General features: G+C 46.9%; 1 protein-coding gene across 3 annotated transcripts in view; it reads left to right on the forward strand.

The window, feature by feature from the left end:
• LOC135385474 (uncharacterized) overlaps positions 1-21,490 on the forward strand; it is a 531,071-nt gene that overhangs the window by 321,565 nt on the left and 188,016 nt on the right. For all 3 annotated transcript variants that reach the window (XM_064614805.1, XM_064614806.1, XM_064614807.1), the window contains exon 6: positions 13,070-13,250. In XM_064614805.1, the coding sequence (XP_064470875.1) occupies positions 13,070-13,250 (181 nt within the window). The remainder of the gene's footprint in view (positions 1-13,069; positions 13,251-21,490) is intronic.

Here is a 21,490-nt window from a genome sequence, read left to right on the forward strand (position 1 = left end):
CCGTCTGCAGGAGGGCCCATGCCTTGAGATGGAGCAGACGAAGGCTGTGGAGCACCGCCGACCTGAGTGGATGCCAGTCTCATCGCACCGAGCGCAGTGTTCAGAGCTTTATGGACTTGAACCGAGATAGTGATAATAGATTCTGAGTACTGATCGCAGGCCTCGCATTCTGCTTCCAAGGATGCTTCGTCGATAAGGGCCTGGATCTCTTGGTTGAGCTGAGTCAAGGTCGGTGCTTTTGTTTCGAGAAACGCAAGCTTTGCAGTAACATGTACTGCAGCACAATGTACTGAAAGTCGAGTGCAATAGGGCTGGCCGGTATGTGTTTTATCAATGTTCTTTAGTTTCACAAGTCTGTTCAAGGCCTTCCACCTACCCGTTCACCCCTATTGCCACTTCACCACTTTCAGTACATTGTGCTGTTTGGGAAGCTGAGCAGGATCGTGGGGCGACGTAGCTAAGAGAGTCTTCAGATCGTTGATGATCGTTGAGGGCCCACAGAGGTGACAGAAGAAATGTCCGTGTAATGCAACAAACTGATGTAATGTTGTAATGTTTCCCACTTGGTTAAAATTCCCGAAAAGAAACGTTTCAGTTGCAATGAAAAAAATATGTTCTAAAAAAATAAAACACCCTGCATACTAGTCAGACCTAAAAGAACCTACGACATCCTTCCAACCATCCTCAAAGTTGCAAAAACAGACAACGAAACAAAGCAACGAAAGCAAATAATATGAAGCCGATTAATGTGATTAGTGCGAAGGAAATGCGTTAGCATTAGACGTATTCTCTTTTGTTGCATTTGTTGCCTTCTCAACGTTCTGTACCGTCGCTGTCTGTGTCTATTTACTTCAACTGTCACTAACTCTCATTAATCAGTAATCCCCTCATCACTAATCACAAATCAGCTTATCACCAATCACTTATTAATCACAAATCACTAAATCGCCTATCACCTTATCACTAATCATCAGTCGCTTATCACTAATCACCTATCACCTAATCACTTATCACCAATCACTTATCATCACCATCTACATCAACCATGTACTACTCTTATACTCATATGTAACACCTATACTTCACCGAGGCTTCACACACGGGACAGACTAACACACCGACGGTCACATTTTGCCGGCATGTGGGTTCTACTGCTAACGCATTAAATACCTTGGGTATGTCATATACTATTCATTTACATGTGAAGGCAACAGAATAGCACAAACAACGAAATGGTATGATGTGCGTAAGCTTAGGCTCCAATGGGACTATAGGTGATGTGATGTGATTAGATAAAGAAGAAAATGGGTTTCGACGAAGTCGAACTGGCTACACCAGTACACTTACACACAGACTATAGGGACTATAGGGGTGAAGCTCGTTTTATTTATTTCTGTAAAACATAAAAAGACCATTGCAGGCGAATGCTTAGTTCATTCACCTGCAAGGATTGTCTACCACCACCACTACGACTTTTTACGTTGGAACATAAATGGAACCTCAGTGATAGTGTCCATCATCTCCAAATTTGTAATCAAAATCATCATTTGGACTTGAGAAACGCAGCTCTAGAGAGCAAATGCACAGTGGCACCAAAGAAACAAACAAAGGCGATTTACTATTCCTTATGGACTGCATCTATGGCAGTACGTCACCACTTCCTGAAAAGCATAAAGAAAAAGAAACGCCCGTTCAATGTCACCACCATCTGTGTACTGTCACTAACTCGCAATAATGTAAGACAAGAATATGTGTGTATACGTAAATTACCAAAAATGTCCGAAAAAAAAACAAGTCCATAAAAAGTGTAAAGCAGGCTTCACTTCATGCTCTTACTTTGGAACGTAAATGGAACATCGAAGATGGCGCTAATCATTCACCAATTTTGAATCAAAATCATCCTCTGTGCTTAAAGAACGTGCCTTTAGAGAACAAATGCACAGCGACATCAACCAAACGAACTACAGGCGATTTGGGATTCCATATGCATTGCGTCTATGGGAGTACGCAGGTGAAGCATGCTTTAAGTTTTTGTCACAGAAAGTTGGGAATGTACTGCTTGCGACACGATTGTCTGAAATCAGTACCCCGTGGTTTATCTCATCTCAAATGTCGAGGTGTTGCAAGATCATTTATTTCGAATAAGAAACACGTGCAGCATATGGTCCACCATTAAATACAATAATGGAACAACATTTTCGATGGCAATCAAGGAACTATGAGCTGCAGAACTACTACCAGGCGATTTCAGACAACCGTGTCGCGAGCAGTACAATGTTGCGTTGTCAGTATTGGGTAATCGGATGTGATGCGGTTCTGAGGAGGTCATGCTCTACGGGAACGTAGCTTCAGGATTCTGAAGGAAGGCCTAGTATTGTTTCACCAATTTTTCAGCTGACGACGATCGGGCATTCATTGGTGGTTTATGCAGCAGTTGGTTGCTATCCGACTCATATTGGCGACTTACTGTTTCACCTGTCTCTCTCTTCTTTCTTTTTTTACATGGTACTACGTCCTTGACTGCATGAGCTGTGGTGGAAGATTATATGGGGAATTGAGAGTCACGAAAAAATGCAACCCGGCAAAAAGCTAAACTGAGACCGGCGTAGGGTACCCCATTACGTCGGAGCATCGACTTTAGCACTTCAGAGATGCCCAAGAAGCATGGCGCAAAGTATTATGACGACCGACGAGCTCCACTAAGGGAGCACGCAGAGTTCTCTGGAACAGACGGCTTCAGAAAATCCAAAAGTGCTGAGCGCCGCTTTGAATTGTGCAGACTTACTTATTGGAAAGAAGGAGAAAGGCTCCAAACCGTTTGGATTTCTCCTCTCTCCGTCCATTATCCATGGCGTGTCAAGATCAGCGAAAACGAAACGTGAAAGACAATTCTTCCTACCACCATGATAGTAAGCGCCCAGGATGCAACGCATGCGCAGGGAGCACTCGGATTTCCTGTAAACGTCGAATAAAAGAGACCGACCAAAACACCGGTGATGTGAAAGAACGAGCAGCGTACCGCACCAGAGGTACTGCGCAGCGCGAAAGCCTGTGCCATGCATTAAAAATGCTGGTCGCTATGTATGACATTTACAGCCTCTACAAGCATATTTTCTATTTCAACTGGACCACGTAGATCTGCAGAATTTTCCTGCGGGACACAAGATGTCTTTGCTGGACCAGTAACCAAGTCTGCTGGTTCACTAACCTCGCTTACTGGGCAAGGAGCATCTTTTGCTGCACCAGCAATCAAGTCTGCTGGTCTACTAGCCTCGCTTACTGGACCAGTAAGCAAGGTCTGCTGGTCCACTAGCCTCGCCTGCTGGACCAGTAACCAAGTCTGCTGGTCCACTAGCCTCACCTGCTGGACCAGTAGTCGTATCTACTGGTCCAGCACGAGTTACTAATGGGCCAGCAGAAAATCTTGCTGGATTTTTCAATAGGGAGGCGCGGTACGTTTCTGTCATTGGAATTGCGAGACCGGCCGAAACTCTAGCAGAGTGAAAGAATAAGCAGCGTACCGCAGCAGAGGTACCACTCAAATGCAGGTAATGTGCCAGGAGCCGAGAGCTTCTTTCATTGGAATGGCGACGTAGATAGACACAACGTCGCTGCGATTGAGCGGCGATCGAGAGTTGGTGGACTCCAAGACGAGTTCTACTTTGCCAACGCCAAAGGCGACTTGAAGTTCAAGCTCGCCCTAGATCGTGGAGCTGTGTACTGAGCTGCGACGCCTGGCCAACTATTGGGCACGGGATGTTCCCGCGCCCAAAATGGCTCTCGCCATGGCGCCAACGTCTGTAATGTCATTCAGTGCGCAGAGCTTTAACACTCATGCCATGAACTTGGAGTCTGGTAGGATCGTGCAGTCCGTCGATCTTCCAGCGTTCAACATTGCTGGATTCTCTGGATTAAAATGGGTAACGTAACGTATTTTAATGGAATTGAGCACAGGGCTGCGTGGGGGGGGGGGGGGGGGGTATATTTATCGAAAAGAAAGGGAGGAAAGGTTAGTCAGGCATAAGCCGACTTGCTATTCCTGAAAAAAAAAAGGGAAAAACAACACACTCACACGCACACACACGTGGGGATATGCAAAAAGGACGGCGCGAGCATGAGGTATGTTGCCTTTCATTGATGTACGCTGGTTGGTTGGTCGGCTTCGGTAGATCGGTTGATGGCGTGTTGGCGTACACTCTTAGATAGGTAACATTTAGTAAAGGCAAAAAAAAATGTTATTTACCCCTCTACCGTAGATGGGCACAGAGGTCCCTCTGCCTTGGATACATCTGTAGATGTAAGATGTAACAGCGGCACCCGTTATTCGTAGGTTACAGCCTCTGTACCAGAGCGCATGGTAGACCGCGCGCTGTGGTACATAGGTTACACTCATGCAAAAATTATGTTTGCCAAGTTAAGATATATTAAGCATAAACAACAAGGACTGATGCTAAAATGTTTTCATTCGAACACAGTACTGGCAATAGCATGGACACAAAAAAAAGTTATGGGCGCCTGCTCCCGCTATACGTGTAGGAGTAGAAACACAAATTACATAACTTGGCACTTCTAAGGGGTTCATCTCCAATGGGTCGGATATATTGTACGGCCGTTAACAGGAAATTGGAATTTTGGAACAGGAAATTGGAACAGAAATTGGAATATGAATTCCTTTCAGAGCATTATTCACAAGTGCCCTTGGAAAGCATATGTTGGAAGCACTACTCGATCCGGCAAGCATTCAGCCATCGGAAAAACGAATCACATTTTTCATCGAGGCAGTGCTAGCCACTTTCTATCATGGTAAAAGATTGGAAAAAATTGTTACCTTAGCCCCAACGCTTGCCAGATAGATCTCTATGCATCAGCATTGTACACGATATTCACAAAAAGTATTTAAGTTAAGCAACTGAGTCGAGTACTAAATCCTCAACTCGAAAAGTATTCGAGTAGCATGCTAAGTATTTACAAAAGTAACTCGTTACTTTCAAGATTCTGTTAAGTTACAACTTGTGAAACCGACCTCGGTGGATCAGTTGGTAGCATGTCCGCCTGCTGATCCCAAGGTTGCGGCTTCGAGCCAGGCCGAGGGCGCCAGCAACTTGGTGGTAGGGTACAAGTTGCTTACATACGCCGCCTTCCTCGAGGAACGTTAAATACCGTGTACCGTGTGCTCAGATTTCAGTGCACGTTAAAAACCTCTTAGGTGTGCAAATTTAATCCACAGGATGACCACTGCAGCGTCGCTCATGATCATTGTTGTCTCGCCACGTAAAGCCACGAATTATCAATTATCATATCAGTTGGTGAAATTCGCTATCGAACAAGCGAAGACAAAAACGGATGTCGTTCGAATACTCTTTCGTTTTCCCGCGATATCTTCGTGGTATACGTGCTCTCCTCCATGAACATCTCACCCGATAATGTCGCTCGCGCAGATACACGATGCAACTTGTACCCTGCCACCAAGTTGCTTTTCGTCCTCAGGCGGGGGCGAGCCCGCAACTTGGACAGGCTACCAACTGATCCACCGAGACCGGGCTTACGTATTATATTTAACTTGGGAAAATTTAATATCTCACGAATTAAATTTGATAAAAGTGCTCAGAAGTCATGGCAAAATCTCCCCCGACAGAAATAGCGTTACCTCGTAGTGTTCAGAGCAGTAGCTTTTTAGTTTTTTTTTTTTTTTTCACGTTATGTGAAACACCCTGTGTAATAGAGGTAGCATGGCAGCATGAAGCATGTTTTTTCCCGCGTTTGCCTTTCAAGTGCCACTATGATCAATACGATTTTTTTCACGTTACGACTTTTTTTGTTTTTTTTTTCACGTTAGGTGAAGCACCGTGTATAATAGAGGTAACATGGAAGCATGAACTATGTGTTCTCCCGCGTTTACCTTTAAAGCGCCACTACGGACTCAGACATCGGCATTTATTTTATTTAGTCAATGAAAACAAGGTACACCAAAGATTATATACGCGAAATATACATCCTGTTTGTGAACGCTGTGCATTTCTATCAATTTTTGAAGATCTGCTGAGCCTCCGCAAGTTTCGATGACGTGAGGAGCTGGTGACGTAATGTGTTGCTCGCAAATTACAGTGATGTCATGTTCTGGAGAGATGGTTCTCGAAATTCTTTTCCCGGCTATTACCATTGTAGTAGTGAATGTATTTCGAAATAGAATGGGGTAAATCCGGCATGCGCTTTCTGTTTCCGTAAAAAAAAGAAAAAGAAAGAAAGAAACGTGAGGTTGACTTGGAAAATTTCGGAGTTCAATTGCGAAAATTCAATTTCTCCCGAATTAAATTTGACAAAAAGTGCTCAGAAGTCATGGCAAAATCTCCTCGGAGATAAATAGCGTTGAGCCCATAGTGTTCAGACAACTAGATTTTTTAATACGATTTTTTTTTCGCGTTAGGTGACTTCCTACTATTTCAACCAAACTTCGGAAGGGTTGCGATTCCATAAAAAAAAAGAAGAAGAAGAAGCGTAGCCTCGTCTGCGCCATTGCGCTTGGGTGCGTCTCACAACGATCCTTTTCATTCCCCGTCGCAGGGATGACCAATATTTAAATACAATGTATTTCAAATACTGTTTCAACATAAATACATGTATTTATATTTTCCATTTAAAGACAGAGTTGAAAAATGCGTTTGTACTTATATTTAAATGCAAATTTTCCTAAATATACCAGTTTATTATTAATTATTATATAAGTTTCCAATACTCCTAAATACACAAGATAATGGTGTGTTCCATGGATTCCCGACTCCGCCTTTATTGGACAAGGCCTCACTTCGTGAATTTTGTCGAGGATGAGTACGTCTGAACACATGAACTTGTGCCGGACATTTCAGCATTACGTACCTGTGTGGAAGTTATGTCGCCAAGAACTCTAGGCCGACGAGACATGTGCGGCACTTCTGAAGCCCAGACAAATATGAAGGGTCTTCAAGACAGATTGCACATGTATCTGAATGGTGAGGACGGAGCGGCCGTTCGTGCATCGGTATCCCACCTTTTTTTAAGCTTACGTGGGTGTCCGAAGACCTGGGTGGAGAAACGAAGAAAATGACAGAGCTCCTGCTACGAGCTGCAAAGCAGGAGGCCTTCATTAATAGATACACAAGAAAGTATGGAGAAACTCGCGGCAGCCGAGGATGTTCTCCAACTTCGAAGACACGCTTCCAAAGTCAAGTGCGATGGACAACAGTGCTCACCTAGAGGTGCTCAAGTTTTTAGAACACCTCCAAACAGATGTGACTGTACTACACGACTACCCTGTTGAACGAAGCATCTTAATATGTACAAGCTTTTCTTTATTGGCACCCGTGGGCCCATTTCATTCCCCATGTCACCACTACCACGGTCCTTCAATACGCTTTCTGGTTAGAAAACTCCGCTCGAATACAATAGGGAGAATTGCTCCCGCTTGGGGCGATCGCGTCGTTCCCGGGGAGACACCCTCGTGGAGCAGACGACGTTTCCGCAGCACTGCTTGTTTTCAGGGAATATTTGAGAAGCTACTTTTTAAAGTTCATTTCGTGTTCATAGCAGAAACATCTAAAATGATCTCTGGCGGTATGAGAGCCGGGGGATACACATGCTATAAATCGTATGACTCGATCGTTTTCGGCGAGGAAATATACTTATATTGTTTTTTGATGTGGTGCAGCGCCATGCCCAAGGTTTAACGTATCGTAGAGAGCAATTCTTACACACTTTGAGAAGAGATGATGGGAAAGGTCGTTGTGAGGGATCACAACAAAACGAGCAGGCACAATGATTGGTGCCTCCTGAATGTAGTTTGGACGAACACTCTGTAATTATGGAGGAAACGATATGTTCCTTTTCCGATTCGAACAAGATTCAAGCCGGGTTATTAAATTAACACGATAGAATTTCCTCTTGCTGAAGTGTGGCCTGATAGCGCTTTCCAACTATAGAATTTGGCTGACAAGATTCAGATGTCAAATTCAACGGCTCCACTATCATCGCGTTGTAGATAGCCTCGGGATATGAGTCAGATCAGTTCCAGGACAGTTCACTGAACACACTATTTAAAATGGTGGAACGGAGTTTTATTTTGGAGGTCAGAAGGAAATTTTGAGATTGCCCAAAAACTACATTTACGAGAAAAATACGGTGGTATCTGGTAACCGAAAAAAAAAGAAAAAGAGAGAAAACTGGAAAGAGATAAGCAGGGGGATGGAGAGAAAATCTCTTGTGTTAGCCTTTCTCTTCAAATTCAGCATGAAGACAAGGAAACTATATATTTTTAGCACTATACACGACCATGAATGGGCTCTAGAGTCTGTAGTTTATGGTTCGCAGAAGCTTTTGACGCATTGCTGAAAGAAACAAGAAAAATGAATAGATAAAGAGAAAAACATCACCTCTCCATCTGTCTGCATCCGGTGCAGCAAAAACTAGGTATGAGCGAACTTCGTTTACTAAGCCGACTTGGCATTACACCTTTCCCCCCAAGTTGTACCCTAAGACATGTTATTGTATTGATATCATGTTGAATGATATATCTTTGAACATTTTACGGTTCTTAGTGTTTGATGCTACACATGTCACACGGTGTTCAACTTGAAGGAGCTCAACAAACTACGCTCATCGCAGTACATCTCCAATAAGGCTATTAGCGAATGTTTTCTGTTTATACCCGTAGACCAAGTCATCGCTATTTTGTAGACAAAGAAAAAATACTTTCATTCAGTCCTCGTCAAGTTAAGGCTCCCCTTCCATGAAGAGCATATAGCCATCACGAAATCCTGCACGCTGGAATCAGGCGAAGTCTCCTTTATGTGTGTAGATCATTCTTGCATACAAACAGTCCAAAGTATTGCAAATAGTGAAAAGATTGCAATAAACTTCAAGGATATTTAAAAAAGAACCTCTGCTTACGCACTCAAAACGCAAGCACAAAGAAAGAAAAGGTGTACACTTCCAAGCACCCATAGAAACACTATGCAATCCATACGCGCAGGCACCGGCGGACACGCAAGTCTCCCCCCGAACCATCGCCGCGCCACCACGCTCCGCTCGGCCGCCGAAATGAAGTTCTCGCGCGCGTTTCCTGACCAGAAAGAGTATTGAGTGACCGTGCCACTACCAATGTGATAGATTATCTCCCCTTGTGATAAAGCTATCCATTCACCATCATTGGATAAAGTTGTTGTTGTTTGTTCTTTGTGAATCAGATTCTACTGCCGAACAGTTGACGACTAGAAGATGATATCTTCGAGAAACTTCTAATATTAAAATAGCCATGATGATCTAACAAATAAATGATATTATTCCTTGCTGATTTGCTGTTATTATGATCGTTATTCCTGTAGTTCCAGATGACGTCTTCCTCTCAGCATTTATGATAGTAGTTACGGTATTTATATTTTGTGTTTAAGAACTGACATTGAAAAGTATTTATGCAGAGTATTTAAATACCGCTTTCAACAACGTATTTTTTATTTATATTTAAATACAAAAAATGTATTTATGCCCATCCCTGCCCCGTGGGAAGTACGTAGACAAAGATTTTCCTGGTCTCAGCATACAAACACTCCCATCCCAAGATGCGCGACATGTATATCGTATGTAAAACGTACATCGGTTTCACCATTGATATGGCTGTACGCTGGTCGAAGCAAGTGAACCAAACCATCTGCAAAGGAAAGAAAACGCTTAATTTACTCCGTAGAATCAGCAGGGAATAATGGGGCTGCAATTCACGATCACGGCTCACCCTGCACAGAGACCCATTTCATCGCGTAACCTATACGTGACGCCGTCCGTAGACCTTGCACAAACACAATGGCTGGCCCTTGAGCGTCTTCACCGCGCCGGAATAAGAATTGCGCTTGGTTTACCGAGTCCCTCTAGTGTGACCAAACCTATCTTGGTGTGTGTGTGTGTGTGTGTGGGGAGGTAATGTCGAAATAGGTTTGAGGTTAGGAAATAGGAGGAGGAAATAGAGGAGGAAATAGGAGGTTGCGAGGTTTAGTTGATTGTTCTGCATAAGAACCTGTAGAGGGTATAGGATGTTCGCCGATGTGCCAGTCCTGCCCGCATCCACTCAGAGCTCAGAGGGCTCCTGTTCTTGGATAAAGTGGCAACGTCTAGAAGCCCCCCCCCCCCCAGCGTTCCCTCTTCACCCATCTCACCGACACACACATCCCTAGGCCGCTTGGCTACTCTGTACACTATCAGCTCCCTTGCCTACACTACAGCCTGGCCCTGGAATGGAGATGGCTCCATTGACGACCGTGCCAGAAGCGCTACTAGTAAATACTACATCCCATCAATGAACGTGGCCCTGCAAGGGAGATCAGCACGTTACCCGATATCCTCTACGATAGCCGAACTCCAGCCTCTTTTACACGCAGCAGCTGCGGTCCAAGTGCGAGAAATATTTAAGGCAATTTTACTTACGGACTCCATGGGTGCCCTGTGTAACGCAAGGAATCCTGTGGGGGATAGAACCTTTGTATCAGAAGATCGTGTGCCCAGCATAAAATCATCGGAGGAGATCTTACTTTTCAATGGGTCCTGTATCACGCCGGCATCAGCTGCAACATCTGACCAGTTCGTATACTCACCACACCTGAGCTGCAACGCTTGCTTACCAATTCCGACCGACACCGACAGATAAATGGCCGTTAAAGAGCTTGTTGAAGTGCTTCATCCTGGGATATGGGACATCCTGCATAACCACCGACCCTTTCTTCTCCTGAAAGGCATCCCCCATATGCATAGGTTACGCACAGGACCTGCGTTCACCAGCTCGCAACTATGCAAGATTGGCTTTAGGGATGATGCAAGCTGCGGTCACCGTCATCGACCTCAAACAATCGAACATATCCTCGAAGAATACCACGCACACAACACTATGCGGGAAACCTACCTTGCACACTCTAGAACTGGCACGTTGGCGAACATCATATACCCCGGAGGTTCTTACGCTGAGCGGTGTACTAAAGTTCATAACCTCTTGCGTTTTCTTCAGGAAACGGGTCTGCGCAAAGACCCCTCCAACGTACCCTCCTCCACAGTGCACATCGGTCTCATTCATCCCGTACATACGTCACCTCCAACCCTTCCCCTTCATCTTTTTTTTTAAATTCCGTGTTAGCGCCGCGAAGACGCGGCGTATAGACGTGGACAGATGAAGAGAGGGCAGCAAGAAGGAGTGGGGGACAGGGGGGCTAGTATGCGTCCTGGGGCGACTTCAAGGGGAACTGTGCCGACATTCGTCTGGATAGCCTTTGGAAAACCCAGGAAAAACCTCAGACAGCACAGCCGGTGACAGGATTCGAACCCGTGTCACCTCCCAGTCTCGGCGTGGAAGGCGATCTGGTCCGGCGATCTGGTGCCACGGGAGCTGGTCCCCTTCATCTGTTTCTGGCTATATAGTCGTGCCGATGCCCATCGCGTGTGGCCAACACGGGCGAGCCGATTTTGACATCCGCCCCACACACATACACAGGGATTCGTCCGTCCGCAAACTACTACACCCCTTTGTAAGCAGCTGAGAAATCGTCAATCGTGCGATCACCGCGGAGCAATACAAGGCGGCGCAATCACAAGACAACGAAAATTTGCGCGAAATGTCATAATGCGAAAATATCTGAATATTTCGAAAATATGCGAAAATATTCGGGCGATGCACCAAAGCATCAATTGCGCGATAGCGTTTGTGCAACAAGAATGCATGTGGTTGGCTCCGTAGCCCGATGGTATGGGGTTACGAGGCATCTCCAGCAAACTGGTTTCACAGTGGGGCGGACGCAAACGCGAAAGGAATGCGGCGTCCCACGTGAACGCTGCCGAACCGACAATTCGAACGCAATAGTGCAGACCAGCCTCAACGGCAATTAGTAACCTGCCTCAAATGCGTAACGTAATGCTTCGTTATCGCGTGGCCCTCGACCGTCAATACGGATGGTCTCTCTCTCTGCTTCTCTCTGCGGACATCTGTGTCATCACAAGGACGAATTCTACATAAAAACAGCCGTGGTTTGCCTCTACGGTCCCTTTGACCTACAAGGCGACATCGCCGATGCCTTTCGTTGCCTAGCTTACCGATCGCTATTTGGACGTCGCCCAGGCGGGGATACTTAGCTTTCATCAGTAACGTTAAGGCCTGTTCCGACATATAGCAGCGCGCTAGTATAGCACTACAAATCAGCGTGCAAACACAGAGCTCAGTGTTATCGCACGGTTCACACTTGCAAAGCGGCACTAGCGCTACAATTTAGCGGAAGTTCGATGGTCGTTTCCGGTCTCTCCCATCATGGCGTCTCCGGAGTTCGACAGCATGCGAACGAGCAAGTTCGATCAACTGATTGAACGAAAAATTACCAGTCATGTTGGATGACAGACTCACCGGTTCCAATGCGGTCGCCATGCCGTGAAATGCGGAAGGAAAAGAACTCCACGACTTCCGCGGTGTCATCGCTGGAGGGCCTTCTCATTGGTCACACGAATGTGGTGCTGGTATTAGCGCTGAAAAAGTTGACACGAGCTCAACTCCGGCAAGCGCAAATTTTTAGCGGTTTGTAGCACTGCGAGGAGGAAAATATCGCGCTATTTTCTATCGCAATATAGCAAATCGCTATATGTCGGAACAGGCCTTCAAAATCTACTTACTTTCTGGTGACATATTTAACCAAGGCCTCCTATGGGATACGGAAATGAATTAAGTCTTTTCATCTTAGGCAGCATGGTTGGTTGAAAGCAAGGTCGTTTATACAGTGAACCCTCGTTAATATGACCCCCGATAATCTGACATACGCGCTTTACGACCATACTCTTGGGGAACAATCCTGTGAAACCTCTGCAAGTCCCCCCCGTTAATGTGACAGTTCCGCATTATGACCGAAATTTCCGGGGACGACCATGGTCATAATAGCGAGGGTTCACTATATTCAAAATCTGCGTGTTTTACTGGATTGTCTACTGCGTCTTTCTCTCATGCATTTGCTTTCCTTCAGCACTTCGTAGTGAGAAGAGCGACCAACAGTGTTTGACGCTTGCTGTTATCTCCATCTCTGTGCAGGGTAATGCTTCGAACGGTTACGTACACTCTACACGGGTTAATTCCGGCGTCTTGCGTGTGCGCCAACCGTTACGACCGGGAGGCCATCGTGCGCTGCTTGGGTGACGAGGCCGGTCTCAAGCCTGCGCTTACCCTCGGGCAGCTCCCATCCACGCCCGACGAGCTGCTCAAGCTGGACCAGGTAGGTGTACATAACTACTGCAGTTTCACGCGTATAATCCACGGCTTATCTATTAAAAAACGATCGCTACGGGTCCACTGCGGCTTATGCGCCGGTGCGGCTAATCTGAGGGAAGTTTCTGCTCTGGCTTCTCACGCGGCATAAATGAGGCCCTCTTATGTGACCCACATGTTATTGAGGACGACTGACCAGGGGTTCTTGTCTCTCTTCTTTCTCCCGCGAGGTCAGGGCTTATCGAATGACTAAACATGAATTGCCAAATAGACATGGTTTCCGAATATACTCAGCAGCATGGGAATAGAGCAACTGGAAGAGAGTATGGCGTGGATGACAGGTGCGTCAGGAACTGGCGGAAGAGCACAGCGGTACTGAAAACGGTGCCGAAGACAACGAAGTCCCTACGGCGAAATGTGCCGTATGTGTGCCTGTCCCGTTGCATTCATTGTGATATCTTTCCAACGTACAAGCCAAAAGTTTTCACTAGCGCAGGAAAAACAGTGACCTGCGGCTTATCTGCGCTGCATGCGTTAAAATACGGTATATCGATGCCCTGGCCATTTATTGAGAAGAGTAATGAGCAATATAAGATATTCTTCCATCACGAACATGGCCGAAGGAAACCCTAGAAAGGATGTTCGTGCTAGTGCAGTCCACGTGCCTTGATCTACCGCTCCGACCCGGTTACGAACCGAAGTCGCACAGTCACCCGATACGGCTGCCGGTATTTTAGCTTGGTCCCGATCTGCGGTCGCAAGGCCCTTCCTTACCCGAGCCTGATCCGATTATGTAAAAGAGAATGATCGACAGAAGGCAGAAGGGCAAGGGAGAGCCGCTGCATACCGAGAAGAACGGAACCGGAGACCAGGAAACAAAAAAGGACACATACTACAGGACCTCGGAGGCAGCAACCCTTCAATGAGAACATAGCGATATCTTGTAGTGTGTGTGTGTGTGTGCATCACTCTTTTTTCCCTACCTTGATTTAGTTCTTACCGACGACAGACTACCATAAAAATAAAATGAATAAACAGCCACTGACAAATGCTCTCCTTCAGCAAGACAACAACTGTCAAAATGGACTCGAACCCGGCACGAGAACAGATACAAAGCAACTAACTGACGCTCAAACCCGGCGTACGAGCCGGGTCAGGTTCGGGCTGTTGTGCCGGCCAGTACAGTGCTCTGATGTTCCCTTTAACGAGAACGATTGCTCGTGGTTGTACGTCCCAAGGCAACTATATGATCATGAACGACGCCACAGTGATCGGTCTATTGATTCATTTAGCACACCTGAGAGTTGTTTAACATGTGTGCATAACTCAGCACACCGCACCCGTATTTCGTGTCCTCCGCGGACGACTGCCTGCCTAAGTATCTCGTAAAGTGATATCAGGTTGCTGGCAAGCTGGGCTTGAAAGAACAACCTTAGGATCAGTAATCGGACACACCAACTCATCCACCGGTGCGTCGGAAGCTGTGAAGCGTAGTGCCTGTTTCCATGGTAACTATCTCCTCTTCCGCAGGAAAATTCCCAGTTTGAGGTCGCCATCTGTTCGTCGAGCTTCTGAAAACGCATTCCTTCTAAATGTTATTACGAAAACAAAGTAATACAATCACAGTTTCGTCGTTTGAATAGGCTGACAACAGCAGTATAGATAGCGCGTGAAACACACGTAGTTATAGACGCAACCCCTTTGAGAATTATGTACAAACTGAGAAGAAAAAAAAACACGAACTTGAACACTTAAGCTTGACTCGATGATCCGGAAAGATAATGCAGAGGCGTCTCACGTTTAACAACTCCACTTTGGTGATCAGACTACAGTAACTGCAGAGCACACCGTGATCCAGTGCCCCGCAAAATGGTAGATATATCGTACTCGATGAAGCGTTAAACGACCAGCCCATAAAGGCCCTTCCTCATGGGATCAGGAACGAAAAACAGCGATCTCAGCCACGCGCCCGTATGCTCTGTGCGCTCTGGACGGATTGCCTTGGGAGCGAGCGACGGCGAAATGAGTCCACTGGAGTAAAGAGACAGTAAAGGCCCGCGGTTGATGGATGAAGAACGATATCGACCCGCTATCGAGACGGATTACCGAGCGAGCTTTCTTTAAAAGGCCCTGTTTAGGCCCATATTCCATATAGAGAAGCAAGCTTAGGCGATACGTTTCCTGGAATCTTGTTCCTTTCTTCTTTTTTCGGTCTTTGGCAGGTTGTCCTCACAAAGTTTGCGGGAGGGAGATATCTCTAATGTTTACAAAGAAAGGAAAGGGAAACCTTAGCCATAAGCGAGATTTTCTATTCCCAAAACGGAAAAAGGAAGCAAGAACACAGAAAACTGTACAGAAATATGGACAAAGACAGCTCCTGCACTAGTCGCTGTGCAGGCAGGCATCCTTAAGGTCATTGTCTCGGGTTTACAAGTCATGGATCCTTAAGGTGTCACAGAGTGCTCAAGAGTCCAGCTTCCCGAAGGAAGCGTATAGCAGCGCAGCTGTGACCTCGGCGTGTTCAGTAGGGCGAAGTAGCACGGGAGGAAAAGCTCTGGGTGGCCCATAAGGGCGAGACGGCGCCGGAGACTGGACCGGCAGCCTTCGTACCGCTGGCAGGCGAGGAGGATGTGTTGCACGTCTGCTTCTGCATGACACGTACACAGTAATTTTTTTACACCCCTATGAGTGTAAAATGAGTGTTAGATAACTCACACCCTTATGAGTGTAAAAGCTACACCCCAATGATGGGTGTAACAGGATGTCACATATTACACGCTGAAGAAGGGTGTTTATTGGGTGTATTGACCGCAAAAATGGCAGGTTCTGAAAACAAAAAGGCTTGTTCCCAAAATTCATGAAACACTACCGGTTTTCCCGGCGATTTTAATCCAAGTGTCAGCTAGATTAATCCTCGGAGAACAAGGAGCAGTCTAAACAAGGACAACGACACAAGAAGACACACAAACAGAGGCTCCACTATCAACAAGTTTTTACTGAACAACACAAGCACATTTATAACCAATGGTAAGGACGGGAAAGGGGGCAAAACGGAAGACACGTGGGGCCATATAAACACGAGGAACAATCAGATCTAACTACTCACTTCCAGCCTTCAGTCTGCATTCCAAGAACCCAAACTCTTCCCTAGTTAGCGATATTGACGGCTCACTGACACATATATCAGACCCATACTTCATTATCAAAAAGGCCTCGAAAATTATTCTTTCATTCTTGGAGTTAAATCGTCCTCTAATCTTTGTTCTCGGAAACTCCGGAACGCAACCGCAGACTCTGACGTGTTCATGCAAGGTACCCCCACCCGTCTTATTTACACAATTCTTATGCTCCATTAAGCGTTCATTTAGGCACCGGCCAGATTGGCCCACATAAACCTTATCACACGACAGTGGGATTTCATAAACAATAGACCTTTTACATTCCACAAGAGGACACCTATGCTTCTTCTCGCACTCTAGTGATACCTGTTCTTGATTCGTTAACCTAACGAGTGAAGATAGCTTAGAAAAAGACTTAAAAACTACAGGTGCACCGAACCTTCCTGCCAATTTTTTTAAATGATGCGACGTTTTATGAATATATGGAATCACACCCGGTCTTCCTTCCATTCTTATATGGGAACTCTTTAGACCATTAACCTCTGTAAGCAACCTGCGGAGGATCATCAGCAGTACCTGCCGAGGAAACCCAGCTTCTTCAAGGCGGTTCAACTGTAGCACTACGCTTTCAGACATGGTATGCACACAAGATTTCTGGAGGGCCTTCCTAACACAGGTCAATCCTATCCCATTTTTTACTACTTTTGAATGGTTCGACCCAAAGGGTAACACAGGTTTTCTGGACCTTTGTTTGTACTGCCAACATATATGTTCTGAACCTTCAGAAATACATAGGTCAAGAAACTGGAGCTTGCCACCTACAGGTTTCTCATGTGTAAATTCCAAACCCTGTCCAAAAGAGTAAAACACATTCAGAACTGCATTCTCTTCCAACTCACTATCAAAAAACAGAAGAAAATCAGGAAGAAGCAGGATCACAAGGATATTAAGAAGTGAGGTGTGGTGCCAAATAAACCTATTCAAGGACTGGTTAAAGGCTTCGGTTCAGCTCAGCAACGAATCAGAGGATGGTAAGCGGAAAAGACTGTCCCAGTTAAGCAAGTTGACAAAATGTGTCACTGAGATCATGTGGGGTCAAGTGGTCCCATATCTTCCAAAAGGCGGATGGAAGCGGGAAACTGCGCATGTAGGCGTTAGATGTATGGAAGGAGCGTCTGTTTCAGTTGACATCGCGGAACAGTTGGGCTTAGGGCCTAAGTTTTGTCCCCAGCGGAGTGTGCCGGCTGTTAAGAAGGTTTCTATGATCAGGGAGTTATGCCTCTCGGTACCAGACCTTGAGAGGACCAGGTTCGTTAAAGAGGGTGTTGCGTGCCTAGTGAAGACTGAGGACAAAAGGAGGACTGGAATGAAAGTGGACTTCAGAAGTATTTCGGATAAGCTGAGGCAAGACGACTTGAGATTGTTGGAAGCGGATAAGGATGGTTGCTTTGTCTTATTGACTAAAGGGATGTATCAGGAAAAAGCAGGTCAGGCCTTAGTAGCAAACTTTAAAGTATCCAAGGAAGAAGGGGTTAGAAAAACCGTTATACAAAGATGCAAGGACCTAACGTTGTTTTCTCTAGCAAAAAGAATTGGAAATGTAAAGAAGGATGTTTTGGAGGTGTTTTTCACTGCTAAGATTCATAAGCCTCTTGTTCCGTTCAGACCTATAGTCTCTGAAAGAGGAACCTGGCAGAAAGAGCTAGGTGCGTACATTCAGAAAGGCCTACGTAGTTTACAGATTGTGGATCCGTTTAGAGTACGTGACTCCATGGAAGTTGTGGAATTTTTGAAGGCAAATGAAGGGGTCGCTTTCAAATTTATGTCGGTTGATGTAAAGGCCTTATATTACTCCCTTCCTACTGAAGGTTTGAAGCACTGTGTAAAGCTTTGCATTGAACAGAGTGGTGTTGTCGGCTTTCAAAATGAGTGTGGCGTTAGTGTTGATGACTTTGTAGAGTTAATCATGCTGTATCTAAAGTCGTTAAGGGTCTCTTTTGGCGAGCAGATTTATACTCAGAAATCTGGGGTGTGCATTGGTTCCAGCATTGCTCCGCTTCTGTCAGATATTTTTTTGGGGCAGTTTGATGTTAGCATTAATGAATCTTTGCAGAATTTAGGTGTAAAGAAGGTTTTTAGATTTGTAGATATTTTCTTCTGTTTTTTGATAGTGAGTTGGAAGAGAATGCAGTTCTGAATGTGTTTTACTCTTTTGGACAGGGTTTGGAATTTACACATGAGAAACCTGTAGGTGGCAAGCTCCAGTTTCTTGACCTATGTATTTCTGAAGGTTCAGAACATATATGTTGGCAGTACAACAAAGGTCCAGAAAACCTGTGTTACCCTTTGGGTTGAACCATTCAAAAGTAGTAAAACATGGGATAGGATTGACCTGTGTTAGGAAGGCCCTCCAGAAATCTTGTGTGCATACCATGTCTGAAAGCGTAGTGCTACAGTTGAACCGCCTTGAAGAAGCTGGGTTTCCTCGGCAGGTACTGCTGATGATCCTTCGCAGGTTGCTTACAGAGGTTAATGGTCTAAAGAGTTCCCATATAAGAATGGAAGGAAGACCGGGTGTGATTCCATATATTTGTGGGAAACCTAAGTGAAGTAATCCCAAAACGGTAGCGGAGAAGGCTGTTTATTGTGTGGCCGTCAGAGCCAGACTGAATAGTCTTATGGCGGGCAAAAACCGTCGAAGAATTTTCAAAGCTCGCGCCTTGCGATGTGCTGCTGGTGGCGCATCAACTTCATCTTCTGCTGTGCGTCGCTACAGGGCCCCCCCGCTGGAAACGACGAAGAGCGGTCGGCCCAGGTGACGCGCTTGGTGGAAGCAGCGTTGGTGGAGCTGGTGGAAGCAGCGTACACAGGCGATGGGCCGGGGAGCGACGAGGCGACAAGGTTAGGATTCTCCAAAAAAGCTGGTTTCAGCCTATCGACGCTGACCGTATCCTGCCTGCCGTTGATGGCTATACGGAAGGTCTTCTCCGATCTCTGAAGTACAGGATGAGGGCCGGAGTAGGGGGGGGGAAAGAGATTTCTTGATGGCGTCGGAACGGAGGAAAACGTGGGTGGCGGTGGATAACTCCTGCGGAATGTAGGGCTGAGCTGAAGAGTTTGCACGCGTGGGAACTGGGCGGAGGCTATCGAAGGCATGCCGCAAGCGATCGAGCAGCACGGAAGGCTGGAGTTCTCGTTCTTGTGGGGTGAGGAACTCAGCGGGAAGGCGCAAGGGGCAGCCGTAGACGAGCTGGGCGGAGCTGCAGCTGAGGTCCGGTTTGTAGGCGGCACGGATGCCCAGAAGCACCAGTGGCAAAACGGCTGTCCAGTGAGAGCGGTGATCATGGGCCATCAAGGCGGCTTTCAGATGACGGTGGAGCCTTTCGACCAGGCCATTCGATGCAGGATGATATGATGTTGTTCTGATGCGAGATGCGCCAAGCAGGTTAGTGAAAGCCGTGAATAGCCTGCTTTCGAACTGCGGGCCCCTGTCGGTAGATATACGAGACGGCACTCCAAAACGGGAAATCCAGGTGGAAAGGAAAGTGGAGGCAATGGTCTCAGCTGTGGTGTCCCTGATAGGTGTTGCCTCAGGCCATCGGGTATACCGATCGACGATGGTTAGCAGGTACCGGAAACCGTCGGATGGAGGCAGGGGGCCGACAATGTCCATATGAAGAGAGTCGAAACGGGCGTCTGGCAGGGCAAACTTGCTGAGCGGGGTGATGGTATGCCGCTGTATTTTGCATCGCTGGCATGGAAGGCAGGCTCGGACCCATAAACGGATGTCTGCGTTCATTGAAGGCCAGACATAACGTTCCGCTATGAGCTTCTGAGACGCTCTGGCGCCAGGATGAGAGAGGTCGTGAAGGGCGCCAAAAACTGCGCGGCGGAGCTCTGATGGGACGAACGGTCTGGAACGGCCGGTAGAAGTGTCGCAGCAGAGGCTTAAACCCGTGCCTGGCAGGGGAAAATCTTCAAACTGGAGAGAGGTTGAATGGTTGGTGCGGAGCAGAGGAAGTTCTTTGTCTGCATTCTGCGCGACAGCTAGAGCTTCGGGAGAAATGGATGTTGACGGAGCAGACAGGGGAGCGATGCGGCTGAGGGCATCTGCGGGGCCGTTCTTGCAACCGGGCACGTATTGTATATCTGTGCAGAACTCTGCCAGGAAAGACAGATGCCGAATCTCGCGGGGAGAATAAGGGCTACTGGCCGACCGGAAAGCGTAGATGAGCGGTTTGTGATCCGTCAGGATAGTGAAGTTGCGGCCTTCCAGGAAGTGTCGAAAGTGCCGGACTGCAAGATAGGCGGCTAACAGCTCCCGTCCGAATGTACTGTATTTCTGCTCAGTGGGCTTGAGAGCCTTGCTGAAGAAGGAGATTGGGTTCCAGACACCGCTGAGCTCCTGTTGCAGAGCTGCTCCAACCGCCTCGACAGACGCGTCTACCATAAGCGTAGTTGGAGCGCCATGTTTGGGATGGAAAAGCAGCGTCTGCGCAGAAAGGGCGGTCTTGATTTGGGAAAATGCAGCCTGCGCCTCTGCGTTCCAAGGAAGAGGGTTGGCGCGGGTCTCCCGCTGGCTGAGGAGCGATTCCAGGGGACGGAGGATGGTGGCACAATGCGGAATGAATCGCCGGTAGAAATTCACCAGGCCGAGAAACCTGCGCAGCTGCCGGATGGATTGGGGCTGGGGATAACTGTTAATGGCGGCGACCTTGTTGGCTAGAGGGGCGATTCCGGTGCGAGAGACCAGGTGGCCGAGGAATTCAGTTGACTCAACGCCAAACTCGCACTTCTGAATGTTTACGACAATGCCATGGGCGTCCAGGCGAGTGAAGAGTTGACGGAGATGGTCTGCGTGCTCCTCGGGGGTCGAGCTTGCTGCGGGGGTCGAGCTTCGAGATTGCACGCAGCTGAGCTACAACAGGCGCTCTTGTGAGTCAGATGGGTCAAAGTCGCCACCTTGCCATGTATTTCGGCCCATTCCCCAACGGGGATCGCCATCTTGTGGGACGGTTTTTGCGAACATCGCAAAATCTGCCACCTAGATTTGTACCGAAGTAGAAATATCTGCAAACAATGTGCACCGAGCATGCTATTTCTCAAAATAGCCACTTCAGTCCGTATC

The sequence above is a fragment of the Ornithodoros turicata genome, chromosome 2, assembly GCF_037126465.1.
Source record: "Ornithodoros turicata isolate Travis chromosome 2, ASM3712646v1, whole genome shotgun sequence".
NCBI lineage: Eukaryota > Metazoa > Arthropoda > Arachnida > Ixodida > Argasidae > Ornithodoros > Ornithodoros turicata.